This window comes from Taeniopygia guttata, chromosome 15 (genome assembly GCF_048771995.1).
Source record: "Taeniopygia guttata chromosome 15, bTaeGut7.mat, whole genome shotgun sequence".
NCBI lineage: Eukaryota > Metazoa > Chordata > Aves > Passeriformes > Estrildidae > Taeniopygia > Taeniopygia guttata.
In genome coordinates, this window is record NC_133040.1 from 5,989,045 (window position 1) to 6,002,879 (window position 13,835).

The following is a 13,835-nucleotide window of genomic DNA, read 5'->3' on the forward strand; positions in this document are numbered from 1 at the left end:
GTCAAACCTCCTGATTTTACAGCTGAAACTAGTCTTAGGGAGTGATATCACCAGGCAGCTGAGCCAAATCTAAAGGACTGCTGGTATCAAAATGATGCTTCTGCTTCCAGTCATGCTGCTTTCTTTGTACAGGTCTGGTGCTTGTCTGACTCTTTAATGAGCTCATGCAGCTCAGTAAATGGCAAGAAAATGAATTCAGTAAAAAATATACCAGTCCAGGAAAGGAGAAGAATTGGACACTGTGAGAATTGAGACTGCAATGAGTGGGAGAAGTACAAACATCAGAATTTTGCTGCACATTTGGGGTTGTTGCTCCTAGTTGATGCTTAACCTCTCACTTCATCTCCTAGGTGGGGCTTCCCTCAAAATGGCACAGGATGAACACGACTGAGCAGGGAGGTGACTGGAGAGGCGAAGGAAGGTCACCCCTGGGGCAGAGAGAGGATTGAATGGGACTGCAGCAGCCCAGCAGGATGCTGACATGGGGAAGAGTGTAGTACAAGAGGAACCAAGAAGGAAAGGGGACACATGCAGAGTAACCACAGAAGGTTACTGCAACAAGCACTGGAAAAATGCTTGAGTATAGAGTAATGGTCCCATCTTCCTAATCTAGCTTTTAAAGGGTTTATTCTCATCTAGCCCCTGAAGGTGCTTATGACCCTTATTTAGCCATACATTTCTTTAAATTGAGTTTTGATAAGAGGACAGCTGCTGCATTTTTATTATCTGTGATAAGCAGCAGTAAAATCTGTTTAGAGTTCATGATGGAAATGTATCCATATATTGGCAGTTCTCCAGCTGCACTTCACAAAGGTAAATGGGACATGAGAGTGGTGAACTGCCCCCTTTTAATCCATTTTCTCTAGACTAGGGCACTTTGCCTCTCTGCGGGAGAGGCCAGCACAGCTACTGTGCTAATAAACACTCATTCCTCACTGCAGCATCTGCACTTCCCAGACTCATAAATCCAAGCAACTTGTAGTTGAATAGCAATTAAATATCCACGTGCATTTCCATAGCACGGTCTGGTGCACAAGGCATAGGCTAAGTGGCTGCACATCTGCTGTCTGCTCCCCCACACGTGCTGCTTGACAGAGCGCGATCACTTAACCTTATCCTGCCACCAGTAATGGTACATGGAAAATTGGATGCAGAGCATCATCCTACAGGTATTTTGCCATATCTTTCTAAAAGAATGATGTGCTTTCTTGTTTGGGTTTTTGTTTTGTGTTTTGTTTTGGTTTTGTTGTGGCTTTTTTTTAAAGCAGCTGTTATTGTCTTTCTCTCAGGATTTCCAGGCCATGGATTCAATCGGGCTGTTAATGTCAGTTGGAAATGAGACATCAAATTGAAAAGTTACTTGATATTCAGGACACTGATATATCCTCACAACAGTTTTGTGTCACTTGTACAAAACCCAGAGACTTGGTAATGCAGTAAGATAAATGTAGTGCCTGATTACAGTGGATGTATTGGACTTATAAAAGGCATCTCTTATCATGAGGCTGTGTGTATCTGCAATAATAACCACCATATGTCAGGTAAGACAAAGATAATGTGAGCCAGATCATTTTCCCATTGTTAAAACTTCCAAAATCCAAAAAGCTACAAATGTCTTCATTATTAATTCAATTTTGCTACATCTAGTGCTGGTAGCTGGAGGGAACATCTTTCTGAGGTTCAATTTTTCCTCTAGTCTAACTGATAACAGTCTGTGTAGCAGAGTTTTAAATTCTATAGCCATTTAAAGAAGTAGAATTGTACACAGTCATTGCCCATCTTGAATTTCCATGCAGCAGGATTTTACCACATGAAACTGCAGTTCAGATGTTCTCATCTTGAACAAACAGATAAGCCTTGCACTTTGCTTTGAACTTAACAGTGAATTTAACAGTGGTGAAGCTGTATGAGGCACCAGCCTGTCTTGTGTCTGACTGTACAGTGTTTTTGTTGTACAGTTGCCTATCAAAATGCTTCCCCATGGAACTGGCAGAAACCTTGAATTCCCTCCCCAACCCCCACCCCGTGTGTTTGTCAGCTGCAGACCAAGTCCCAGCCAGATCACAAGAACATCCTGAATCAGTCACAATAATTTGCATTTCCTTGCCAAAGATTTTATCTGCTGGGGGTGGAAATTGTGCCATCAAGGTTGCTGGTGTTGAAAAATCTGCACCCTTCTGCTCCCCAGCTCTTCCTTTCCCAGCTAGGTTAATTTATCCAGAAGAATTAATTGAAGGAACAAAGCTGACAAGTTAGAAAGGCCACACAGCAAGACAGCACCACTCTGAACATCTGCACAGTTTGTGTATTTGATTAGGTACCTCAGTACTGGCAGATTATTGTTGTTAAAAGCAAATCTTACTTTTGCCATTTTCATACAAGACTCTCTCCTGTCGTTCTGCAGATGTTTGTTCTCTGTATCTCCACATTGCTTAAAAATGATGAATGATGATAGTAAAAATTACACATGCTCATTCAAACATCTTGCTGTTTACATATAAGAAGAATCATGTGCTGGGGTGCAATGACCTAATGAGAGATGTGACATGGCCTTCAGCAAGAGCTGGAAGGGACCCTCAAAATCTACTGCTTTCACACAAATTGTCTTCCAATATATATAATGAAAACTTTCTTTTGTTTTTAATGACAGATGCCAGGGGTTGTATGTTTGAGTATTATTTTTTCTCTAGGAGTGTTTATTAACAAATGCTTGCAAGTTTTATGATGTGGTGAAAAATGTATCACTCATGATAAACAGGAAGTGCTCAGAGGTATTGCATTACCCCATAATGCAACACAGATTCCAACAGCTTGGCTCTTTTTCTCAAAATATGGTGACACCACTTCCTTTAGGAAATCTCTCTTCTCTTCACAGCTTTTATCTGCTATAGATATGCAAAACTGCAAAAGAAATATTTATTTTTTAAAATGGTGATTCATCAGTTTTGGACTGTAGATACTAATGTCTATCATTTATACAGAATCTATTAAAAATAAGCAGTAAAGACCTTTTGAGCTGTCAGATCAGTGGATTGAACAAAGTGAAAGCAAAGAAGACTGATACCTGCCCTCTCTCTAGCAGCATAGGTGTAGACAGCAAAGATGCAGATTTCCCTGCAGCCTGCCCAGCAGAGAAGAGGGAATCCTGTTTCCTTGCCACATGCCCAGGAAAGCCCAGTGTGATAGTTTGTATGTGGAGCCTTCATCCAGAATTTCTGTGCTATTGGCCTGCAGCTTACTCTAAAGGCTGCCATGCACTTGTCATGGAATGTACAGCCATTAATGCTTGGCTGAATGTTCAACCCTGGTGAAAATCTCAGAGTGCCATTAGTGTACTGTTCCCTATCACTTGTTTCTGTTCAGCCACTGCCCATGGTTTAGATTACATCTAATCAAGGCAAGTAGGACGTGTACTTGTGCCACCAGAGTCATCAGCCGCACGCGTTTGTGCTGAGCGTCACCCCGGCAGACGCCACGTCAGGGAAAGCAAGTCCTGGTGAGCTCTTTTTAGCAGGCCTGGCACCAGTCCCCAAACTGGTTCTCCCTGAATAGACTTGTGTGTCTGCCAGGGGCTTCACTTGCACACAGCCAGATGCAGTGGGGTCTGGATATCAGCCCTCCAACCAAGGCCCTTCTATTCCCACTACCTGTTCATTTTACTTGTAATTTACATTCTCCCCCTCCATATTCTTTTATTCATTCTTGCATCACCCTTTTTCCTCTGTCTTCACATCAGCCAACCTCTTCATTACAAAAGCTCCCTATATTTTTTGCTATGAGCAAAAAGCATTTAAAAATGCAATATTTAGACAACATAAAACCCTAATAATCCTGTTTTTACATGCTTTGACTTCTGCCTCTGCTGGAGGCATCACTTGTCCTGCCTACAGCTGAACCAAAAATAAGTGTGGTGGAAACACACTGCATGTTCTAGTATTTGTAAATTATTAGACTTCTGAGGTTATGTAATAATTTTGTAAAATTATGTAAAAACTTTTAATTTATTAGCAGTCAATTATACCAGAAACAAGAGACTGATATTATGTACTAGCTAAATCTTATTGTAAGAACTTAATAGCCTTCCAGTGTACAAGGCTTCAGCACGGGAAAACAGGTGTCATGTAGCAGGACCTCAGTGAAGACTCACAAGTCGCTGTAATATGCTGTGTAAATACTTAATATGCGTATGTTTCATTTTCCAGTCCTGTAAATTAACTTTTTATCTGGTTATTCAGTTCTCTTATCATCCTCAGCTTGTTTACTGAATTTCATGTCTTGGGCAAGATGAAGCAAGCTCATGAGGAGTAGCTGGTTTTCAAAAGATACAAGCTCCAGATAACCGAGGACAAGTAAGGCACACAACAATATTGAAATCACTCAGAGTTTTATTGCAGCTGACTGAGACAGAGTGTGCTTTGAGGCTGGGAAATTTCCATTACTGAACTGCAGGACAGTGCCTGGATACTGCTACAACTGCAGTTGAAAAATAAAAGCAACTTAATTTTATACAGACAGCTACAAAATCTTAGTATATTAATTAAAATAGCTAGATTTATATGATAAGCTTTTAAGGTTGCTGTAAAATAGATCCCTTTAAAAATATTTAGAGTATGATTGTAAACTAATTGTTCAAAACTAAAGAATATGAAAATGATTTGAAATTGCAACTGTGTTTTCAAACTGTATTTGTGAACAGCAAAACTAACCAGAACATGATAGATAATACAAGACATCTCCTACAACAGTGACAGGTTCTGACAGTGACAGAATGATACCCAGTGCAGGATCAAGGCTGTTACTGACAGAATCATTCTGCAATTAATAATCTTTTGTGCTCCCCTTGGCATGCACAGAACAACCACAGCAATCTGTTTACTCAACTCCATGGTGTCTAAGCTCCATGCAAAGTCCACCAGAATGTTGAATGCAGAAAAAAGGAAATACTGGGGAGGAAAGTAAATTTCTTCTGGCACCAAGGCCCAGCAGTGTGGATGAGAGAGTGTTTTTAACCTCCCAGCAGTGCAAGATTACAGCAAGAGCCTCATTTTCATTAAGGTCGCTTTACACTGCAAAAGCAGTGGTCATTCACATGAAAATGAGTCTCAAGGGATTTTTGATGTGTGTCACCTGTTCAGTCAAGCCCAGGTAGGTACTGACTAGAAGTTATTACCAGCTGATGCTCTTTCTGAATCTTAGGATAGTTCCCTGTGGATCAGAGCTCATATCTGAGCAATTTCAAGAACCATCACCATGGTTCCTGAGTGCCTTAGAAGTTAAAATATATCTTTATAAAACATTTTAACATGTCTTATTTCTCTCTCTCATCACCCCCACACAAAGGCTTGAGGTCTTTTTAAATAATTCTGGTAAAACTGTATGTACTTAATGCCAGTGTTTGGTTGGGATGATGGGGAGGTTCAGGTTCATGCTGACATACTTGTACAACAGCTACCAAGAAAGCCATGGCTGCAAATCATACAGCCAGTATAATTAAGATGATTTTAGGAGATGTGGCTTCAGTTTTAAATTAGCACAAAGATCTGAGATGCCTCCCACCCCCACTACAGAGGGGCACCATAGGGCAGCTCCATGGTGTTTGTCCTCAGTCTGACCCAGCACTGCTGATCCCAGGGCTCAGGGGCCCTGTGGTACAATGTTCCCTTTTCAAGAGACCTATTTACAGGACAAGAATTAACAGTTAAAGCAGAAACGAGTAACAGTGCAGGGAATTTCTAGATCCTGATTGTAGGATGAACTCATTCATGTGACTCCTGAACTTGACTGAAGATGGAGACAGTCCAAACCATGACGTATTTACACTGACTTAGCTAATGGCTTAGCTTTTTCTTAATATTCCTGTTTCTGCTTACACAAACTCTTCTCAGCAGTGCTTTGATTTCTGTTCAAAATAAAAAGGTTTTTTCCTTCTGCTTCTCATTATCTGCTATCATTTTTTAGTAAGTATCACCTCTTCTCCCCCTTCATTTTGATCATGGAACTCATAATTTTCTTAAAGCACGTTTATGTGCTTTCCAAAATCGAGGCTTTTATGTTACCTTATTAAGGCAAAAGATCCAACATTAAGTGCAGGTAATGGCTGAAAACTGATTGATACCACTCCCATCTGCTCTGCCTATCTCAGCAACTGCAGAGCTTCACTGAAACACTGCACCGAGTTCTGCCACAGCCACTTTCTCGGGTTTAATTGGATTAGACATATATTTGAACACAGTGCTCAAAAGAGCTGACAGTCCTTCCACAACTTCCTGGCCTGCCTGGTTGGTTTCCTTTTTGATCAGACACATCCAATGAAGGTAGAAAATAATTGAGATACACACCAGTTTTTAATTAAATTTAGTATGGCAGGCTGTGATTAAGCTACATTCTCCATAATTTGTTTTGCATTTGCTAATGACAGAGTTATATATGTATGTAACAGAACTGTAAGCAAATTTTCATTTTTAGAGTTAAAAGAACCTTTAATACTGTACTTGGTTTCAGAAAATTGAAACACTTGCATTTACTGGTGTCTGAAATTTCTGAGAAAAAGAATGCTGTGTTTCTGAAGTGCAGAACACATCATGAAACAAAAACTATCATACACATGTAAACATTAATACATCAGAAGCATTATCCCACTCAAATACACAAACCACGAGCTGTAGAGTCGAGTGCCTGTTAAAGACGGGGCGAGTTTGTTACATCTTGGTGCTTGTCCCTGGCAGCTCTCCCTCCACCAGCCGGGGCTGGGTGGCACCTGGAGCCCTGGGGACAGCCGGGGTGCAGCCAGAGCCGGGACTGCGCTCCCCGCCCCGGGCACAGCTGGCCCGGAGCCCACCGGGGATCGCGGAGCTGGGAGCGGCTCCGCAACACTGAGGCGGCTCGGCCGATGGCAAAGGAAGGCAGAGCGGAGCAGGAAGGGCCAGAAGAAGATGGGATGCCAGAAATGACATCGGCGAGTTGGGAGAAGCGAGACATCGTCAGGGCCATGGGTGGGGACACAGGAGAAGCAGCGGAGATGCTGGCAGAGAAAATGTCAGTAGTAACCAGGGTTAGTACTTCTGTCAGGGTCATTAAAGAACTGCTGGGAAAAGGCCCAACTGGAGTTAAGATCCCTGTGCATGAAGTCCTGCAAACAAGGAAAAAGCTGTTGCAGGAAAACTCTGTCTTGCAGAAAAACAGAAAAGATACGGCATTGTTGCAAGCAGCACTCAAACCTTGACTAACCTTCAGCTGAGATTTCACCTCCCCTACAAAGTTTATTTACATTTATACGGGAAGCAGCGAACAGGAAAACGTCATTACATGTAAAAACATCATGCTAAAAAGAGTTTGCAAAACTGTGTGAAGCCGGGAAGCGTCACAAACGGAGTCTCGCTTATGGCAGTGCCCGAGCTGTGCAGGGCAGGGCAGGGCGGAGGGCGCTGAGGGCGGCCGGGCCCGGCTCCATTTCCCGCCCGTCACCTGACGCCTCTAATGGCGCCGCGCGGCCGCGCGCCCACGTGACCCGCTGCGCGCCCCACGTGACCCGCGGCGCCGCGCCCCCTCCCCAGCGGCTGCGGTTACCGCAGTCCCCGGCCCCGCCCCCGGCCCCGCCCCCTGCGCGCGGCCCCGCCCCGCGCCGCTCCCTGCGCGCGCGTCCTCACCCCCCCCGCTCCCCCCCTGCACCTCCCGGGCCGGGCGGTGCGCGCGCGCGGCCGGCGGCGCCTCCTCAGAGCGGCCGCGGCGGGTTCGGCGCTGACGGGGCCGACGGGCCGAGAGCGGCGGAGCGGCCGGAGCGGGCGGCGCCTCTTCCTCCCTCCTCCTTCTCCTCCTCTCTCCTCCCTCCCGCATCCTCCTCCTCGCCCGCCTCCGCCCCCCCGCACGCAGCACCGCGGTTCCCGGCACGGACAACATGGCGGCGGTGTCGGGGGCAGGGGCTGCGGGCGGCTCCGCCAGCGCCGGCGGCCCGGAGATGGTGCGGGGACAAGTGTTCGACGTGGGGCCGCGCTACACCAACCTCTCCTACATCGGCGAGGGGGCCTACGGCATGGTGTGGTGAGTGCAGCCGCCGGGGCAGCGCCCTTGCCCCGGACAACTCCCTCCTCCCTTCCCTTCCCTCCTTCCCGCCGCCCTGCCCGGCCGCGGGCCTGGCCCGCCCTTGCCCTCGGGGAGGGGGAGCAGCCCTGCCTCCCTCTCCTCAGCTCTGCCTCCCTCTCCGTGTTCCCGAGGTTGTCTCTCCGGCATCACCCTTCTTTCCCCTCCCTCCCTGCACCCCCCATCCCTCGGTCGGTGGGTGCAGCTGAGCGTCTCGTTTTGTTTCGCTCCTGCGTTTATTTTCTTTAAATCTTGTGCCTCTGGAGTTGGTCGCTCTCGTTATTTCCTCCGTCTCCGTAGTGCGATTGCAGACGTTCGGGGTGGGGGGGGGGAGGTAGTAAATCCTGCTGGCAGCCCCGCGTCCCTTGCAGAGCCCTGCGAGGGCTCACCTGGCTGCAGCAGCCCGAGGTCGCGGGGATAAAAAAGGTGAATCTGAGCAGAGGAGTTGCTGCCGCTGCCTGACTTTGCTCAGGACGTGCTGTCTGTGCTGCAGAGTTGGCCGGATTAGTGCCTGCCTTACTGTGTGCAGGTGAAAGTTCTCTTCAGCTCTCCTAGGTCCAAATTATATTGTATTATAAAGACTTAGTCTGGGTCTCGCTGAAAAGCGATCGTGTATGTTTGCTGTGGGTAACATCGGTCTTACAGAGCGCCGTGAACGAACTACAAAAAACGTGAACTAACTGGATTAAGAGTGTGAGATGGATTTTTTAGCAGTCTCAATGAGCTGGGGTGATGCTGTCTGATCTGTGCATCTAATGACTAGGTTATTAACCTGGCATGCTCAGTAGCCTTACTTAGGATTTCATATTTTGTCTTCCATTAGTTAAAAAAAACCTGTAGTCCTGAAATAACTTAAGTGGTGCTGGTGAAAAACTCTTTTTTATTGCTGTTTTATCAACTTCCTTGCAACGCTGCCTTTGTTTCTTCAGTATGGTTTTTGACCAGAAGTACTAAAAGCGACTTACAGGCTGTGACTTAATGAAAGCTTTATCAGCATTAATTTCTTTCTCTGATGAGGGATCTTTTGTAAAGCAGTGCATTTCTCAGCGAGGACACCTCACAGCCTTCAGCTGTGTGCTACAGATTTTTATAGCTGTAGGTTTTTGCACATAGTCACTGAATTGTGCTGGCCTGTCAGGATGAAGTCATTGTGTGTTTCAGGGAGGGAGCTTTCATCTAGGCCTGAGTTCAGCTGCGAGATGAGCCTCTCTCAGAGTTTTGTGTTGTGGCCTTCACTTTTTTTTCTTTGCTGTGGGAAGAACCTTCGAAATGTAAATCAAAAATCCCATTTACAGTGTAAAAATATCCTTGTTATTGTTTCAGTGTTAGAAATCACAGTAATATATCTAGTCCAAAATTTGTTGATATGTCTTCTGGTACAGGCTGTATTTTATTATGGTTATTTTATCATCTGGAACAGGGTAAGGAAATGAGTGCAGATAACCTCAGTAGTGGCTGCACTGGTTTGCATTCACAGTCAGGTTTTTGAAGGTCCTGGGGAGTAGCATAGCTGAGGTGTGTGCTGGGGACAGTCCAGTTCACTTCAGTGGGGTGTTAAAAACTGGGTTTCACAAACAAAGTGATAAAGCTAAAATATTTCACCACAGATCAGGGACTGCAAGAAGCAGCACGATGGCAGTTGATGCCCTTTTTTGGCATCCCTGTGCCAGTGAGCAGATACAGGGGAAACAGGGCCACTTCTGCCCCTCCAAATGGTGTGTGGTAAACTTCTACACTGAAACTGTTTCCACTCCAAATCCAAAAGATTGATTTTTATTTGAAAACTTCTTCTGTTACGTTGTGTCTGCTGTGAATGCTGTGCAAAATCACTATCAAATTGGTAATTTCCAAATCTCCAGTTCAGCTGAAATATGCACTTGGCTCCTTGCACTTGTCTGTAAAATTATTAACATAAAATGCCACATTATGTATTTTGTGCTCGTGATTATTGCTCTTGTGCCTTGGGTGTGAAATGACAGGGAACAAAGTCTCAGTTTATGGCGTGTACATGATCAGGAAAGTGTTGGATGCACTTGTAGCAGTGCCATAGCAGCTGTGCTCTATTGTGGTGACTGCGATGAAATGCGATTGCCTATCAATCCCAGCCATGCAGGTTGTGCAGTTTACTGCTCTGTGTTTCTTGTTTTGCTCTGGTTGCTAATGCAGTGAGGATCTGCAGAAGCTTCTCCCTCAGGGGGTGGGGTAGAGGGCAAGCTGTGAGTGTGCAGATGGAGATGTTTCCTGCAACTGCAAAATCCATTTAAATTTGTACACTTTAATAAAGGAAAGCAAAGCAGGCCCTGATGGTTTTGTTTTAGACCCACAGCTAATGTGGAGCTCTTCGGAGATGATGGTTATTTACAAGTGCACTGTGCCATAAGGCTTGTTACTTGGCAAATGAGTGTCTTTTGAATCTTAAAATCCTTCACTCTCTCTCTTGTTTTATCCTGATTCTTATGTTTCTACGTTATTGGATTAGGGATTTGAAAACAATAAAATGCTTTCGATTATATGAGTAAAAGGGCAAATGAAGTATTCTTAGGACAGTGCTGTTATGGTCAGTCTTCCATTTTGATTTTGCAGCAGAGAGAATAATGTTTGAGAAATATTGATCACAACATACAATTCCAGTACAGGAAATAGAGGAAGATGTTGGCTGAAGAGACTGTACGTGAATGTTCTCTCATCTGGATTTGAAAACACTTAAAGGCATTTAACTGTTTTCCCTAGTGCAGTCATTTTTTTACATAATCAGATTTTGAACAAAAATAAACTCAGCAGAGCAGTATATTTACTGCTGTGTTGTGGTTGCACTTTCTCAGCTTCGTAAGCAGAAAAGACACATTATCAGGCCAAACCCCAACCTAATGTCCTCCAGTTCAACTCTGCCAGAATCGTTCAGCCTGTGACGCAGGCTGCTGCCTTACTCTTGTTGCAGAGGGTGAAGTGGTAGGAGGTGGATCCCTGTCAGAGCCCCTTTCTAACCCGTTTTTGTTTTGGTTGTTCTGCATGTGTAACTAAGGGCTGACACAGAGCAAAGTTTGCGCCAAAATCTTCATTACTTCCTAGGACTGCAGGACATTCTTTGAGCAATTACTTAGTCATACAGTCATGTTTGTTACTCTGACTTAATTTATCCAAATACATGTAAATGTTGTGTTGTCTTCTTCCTCTCTGCTTTCACTTAAGAATTTTTAGTTCTTTTGGGGGGCGTTGGAGTAAAGTTCTTTAAGTGACTTTCCCTTTTATTCAGTGATAGGATGTTATCAGCATCAGAGTCAGAGGGAACATACTTTTAGACCAGGTCTGAGAGTTTCAGAAATATGTTTCAGATAAAACAAATTGGGAAAGGTTGTTGGGGTTGATTCTTTCTCCCCTTATGTGGGCTTGGTTTTATTATTATTAGTACTATTGTTTTAAATCAGCCTGTTAACAAGACATACTTCAAACACACTGGAACAGCAATAAAAACATGATAGAGTTGAGCTTTACATTTCTAGTGTGACTTGTTCTTCCTCCAGTTGATCAGCGGTAATTTGGCAAGGATGATAATTTGACAGTAAAAAACAAATAATCCTTTTGGAAAGAAATGGTGAATTGAATGTGATAGAGATGTTCTCATTTTTATCCTAGCTTTTGGAAGCTTTTTTTGTCATCAGGCTTTTATGAATGTGAAGTAATATCAGTGCTGCAAATAACTGCTTATAAATAAGCAGTTGAATGCAGATGAGTGCAGTTGGAAGAAAATAATCTGCAAGCTCAAATCTTGGATTTCTTGCTCTGAATTTGCCACGTTACAAAGAGAGCTTTGTGTTATTGGTGTGCTGTGAAAGAGTGATGTTAGAAGTTTAGGTAGTCAATAGGTAAATGTTAAAGTAATACTGAGAGAAGACTTAAAACACTTGGCAGTAGATTCTTTAAAGTTACACTTCTCTCTACTGTCTCATGGAACTGCCCTACTTTTAGAGCATCAATAATTTAAAATTAAGAGAAGCATATTAATAAAGAAACAAAACCAGAAAGAAATCAGGAATGGAATGATTTGCAAGGCATAGATATTGATATTAAAACATGAAATTTGAATGGCATTGATGATTGCATAATAGTTTCTTTTGAGTTACATAAAAAGGTGGCTTTTGCATCCTCTGTTGGGGGCAGCATGGTGGCTGGGGTGGGCTGCTCAGTGGCAGTGATCAGAAAGAGCCTGTTCTGTTTGTTCTGTTTACTCTTGCCTGGATCCAGAGAGACGCAGAGCCCTTTAATGATGGAGCCAGTGCAGGGACCCGTGCCCCTGTTCGCGTGTGCTTTTAGGGAGTACAGGTTGGGTATGGGTGTCCATACCTGGTAATTAACATGTTCTGTCTGTGTGATAAGGGGAACAGGGAGCTGATACAACTTAGCCAACCCGCCCCCAGTGCAAGGATCAGAGGAGGGAATTAGGGAGTGTAATTGGTGGCTAGTTATCAGCTTCTTCCCTCTGGGGAGAAGGCAGATGTAAGCGCTTCCCTTCAGTCACTCAAGCTTCTAGCACTTACCTAACCTGGCGTGGGAATCCAGAGGAGAAATTAGAGCTGCTTTTCCTGCTCTCCCCGGTGATGGACAGGTGGCCCCCACAAGCTGTGCAGCAGGGACGGGTAGCAGCCACTCACTCCGTGTCAGAGCTGTCTTCCAGGTTTATGGAAGATAAGAGGTAGCAACTTCTGCTGTCAACCCGGGGCAATGGGATACTGGCTTAGCTGAAGAGTGCAGCTCATGGATACTTGATTTTATAAATAAATACACATTATTCTAGCACAGCATGATCCATCCCTTGGGAACAGACAGAGATATCTTATGGGTTTTCTTAGAAGCATGCTTTATTAAATAAATAAGGCTTATATGTGTGCGTAGCTGCATCTGTCCATCTCCCATACCCGTATGTGTGATTCTAGTACCTGTTGCCTGCCTTCCATCAGATCTGACAGATGGTAAAAGTCTTAAAGATGGAAAGTTATTCTGCAGGTTTCACAAAAATAGGTATTTTGCTTGAGTGAAGAGATCCTGTATGCTGCGCAACAAGGGAAGAGATTGTTTTGGGTCACATATAAGAAATCAGACTCCCTGAGGAGACATGACATGCCCCAGTTTCACAGATAGATTTATTGCTACTCCTGAGACTAGAAATGTGTATTTGTAGGACACCAGGTTCTGTTAGTTCAGCGGCTTCTTGTTCAGGGGTGGGGATCTACAGCCCAGAGAAGAGTTGGTGCTTTACCAACTGAGTAGGTGTAGAGCTCAGCTTGTGTTGAAAACTAGTACTTCGCCAACATAGTAAGATTTTTTAATGCTTTTTCTGTTGGTGCTTTGTCAGTTTTCAGCTGTGATCTAGACATGAAAATAACTGATTGATTTGGAATTTAATGAAAATTTTTTATGACAGCTTGCTATGGAATATTTCACAGCATAAGGTAGGTTGATGGGGACTTTCTGAGATCATGTAGTACAACCTCCTACTCAAAGCAGGGCTGATGTCAAAATTAGACCTAGTTGCTCAACATGTCCACTCAGTATTCCCAAAATCTCCAGGGGTGGAGATTCCACATCTATGGGCAACTTCTGATTTTTGTGTTAAACCAGTTGTCCAGTGATGCGTTTCCCCTTAAAAAATGAGTTTGCCTTGGTGCAACTTGGGACCATCCCCTCTTGTCCTTTGTACTGTTTGTCTCTGAGAAGAATCTGGATCACTTTTCTCAGTGATTCGGCTTTATGTAACTTAAAAG

General features: G+C 44.1%; 1 protein-coding gene and 2 long non-coding RNA genes across 3 annotated transcripts in view; 2 read left to right on the top strand and 1 right to left on the bottom strand.

Annotated features, from left to right (window-relative positions):
* Nucleotides 1-315: 315 nt before the first annotated feature.
* On the top strand, nt 316-5,937 carry LOC115497359 (uncharacterized). Its single transcript, XR_012058394.1, has 3 exons — nt 316-1,169; nt 1,290-1,541; nt 4,254-5,937. It is a non-coding gene; the product is annotated as an uncharacterized lncRNA (long non-coding RNA).
* LOC115497360 (uncharacterized) lies at nt 4,368-7,804 on the bottom strand. Its single transcript, XR_012058392.1, has 2 exons — nt 7,669-7,804; nt 4,368-7,129 (listed from the first exon to the last, which is right to left on the bottom strand). It is a non-coding gene; the product is annotated as an uncharacterized lncRNA (long non-coding RNA).
* MAPK1 (mitogen-activated protein kinase 1) overlaps nt 7,683-13,835 on the top strand; it is a 33,492-nt gene continuing 27,339 nt past the window's right edge. The window contains exon 1 of the mRNA XM_030285619.4: nt 7,683-8,037. Within this exon, the coding sequence (XP_030141479.1) occupies nt 7,895-8,037 (143 nt within the window). The 5' untranslated portion in view covers nt 7,683-7,894. The remainder of the gene's footprint in view (nt 8,038-13,835) is intronic.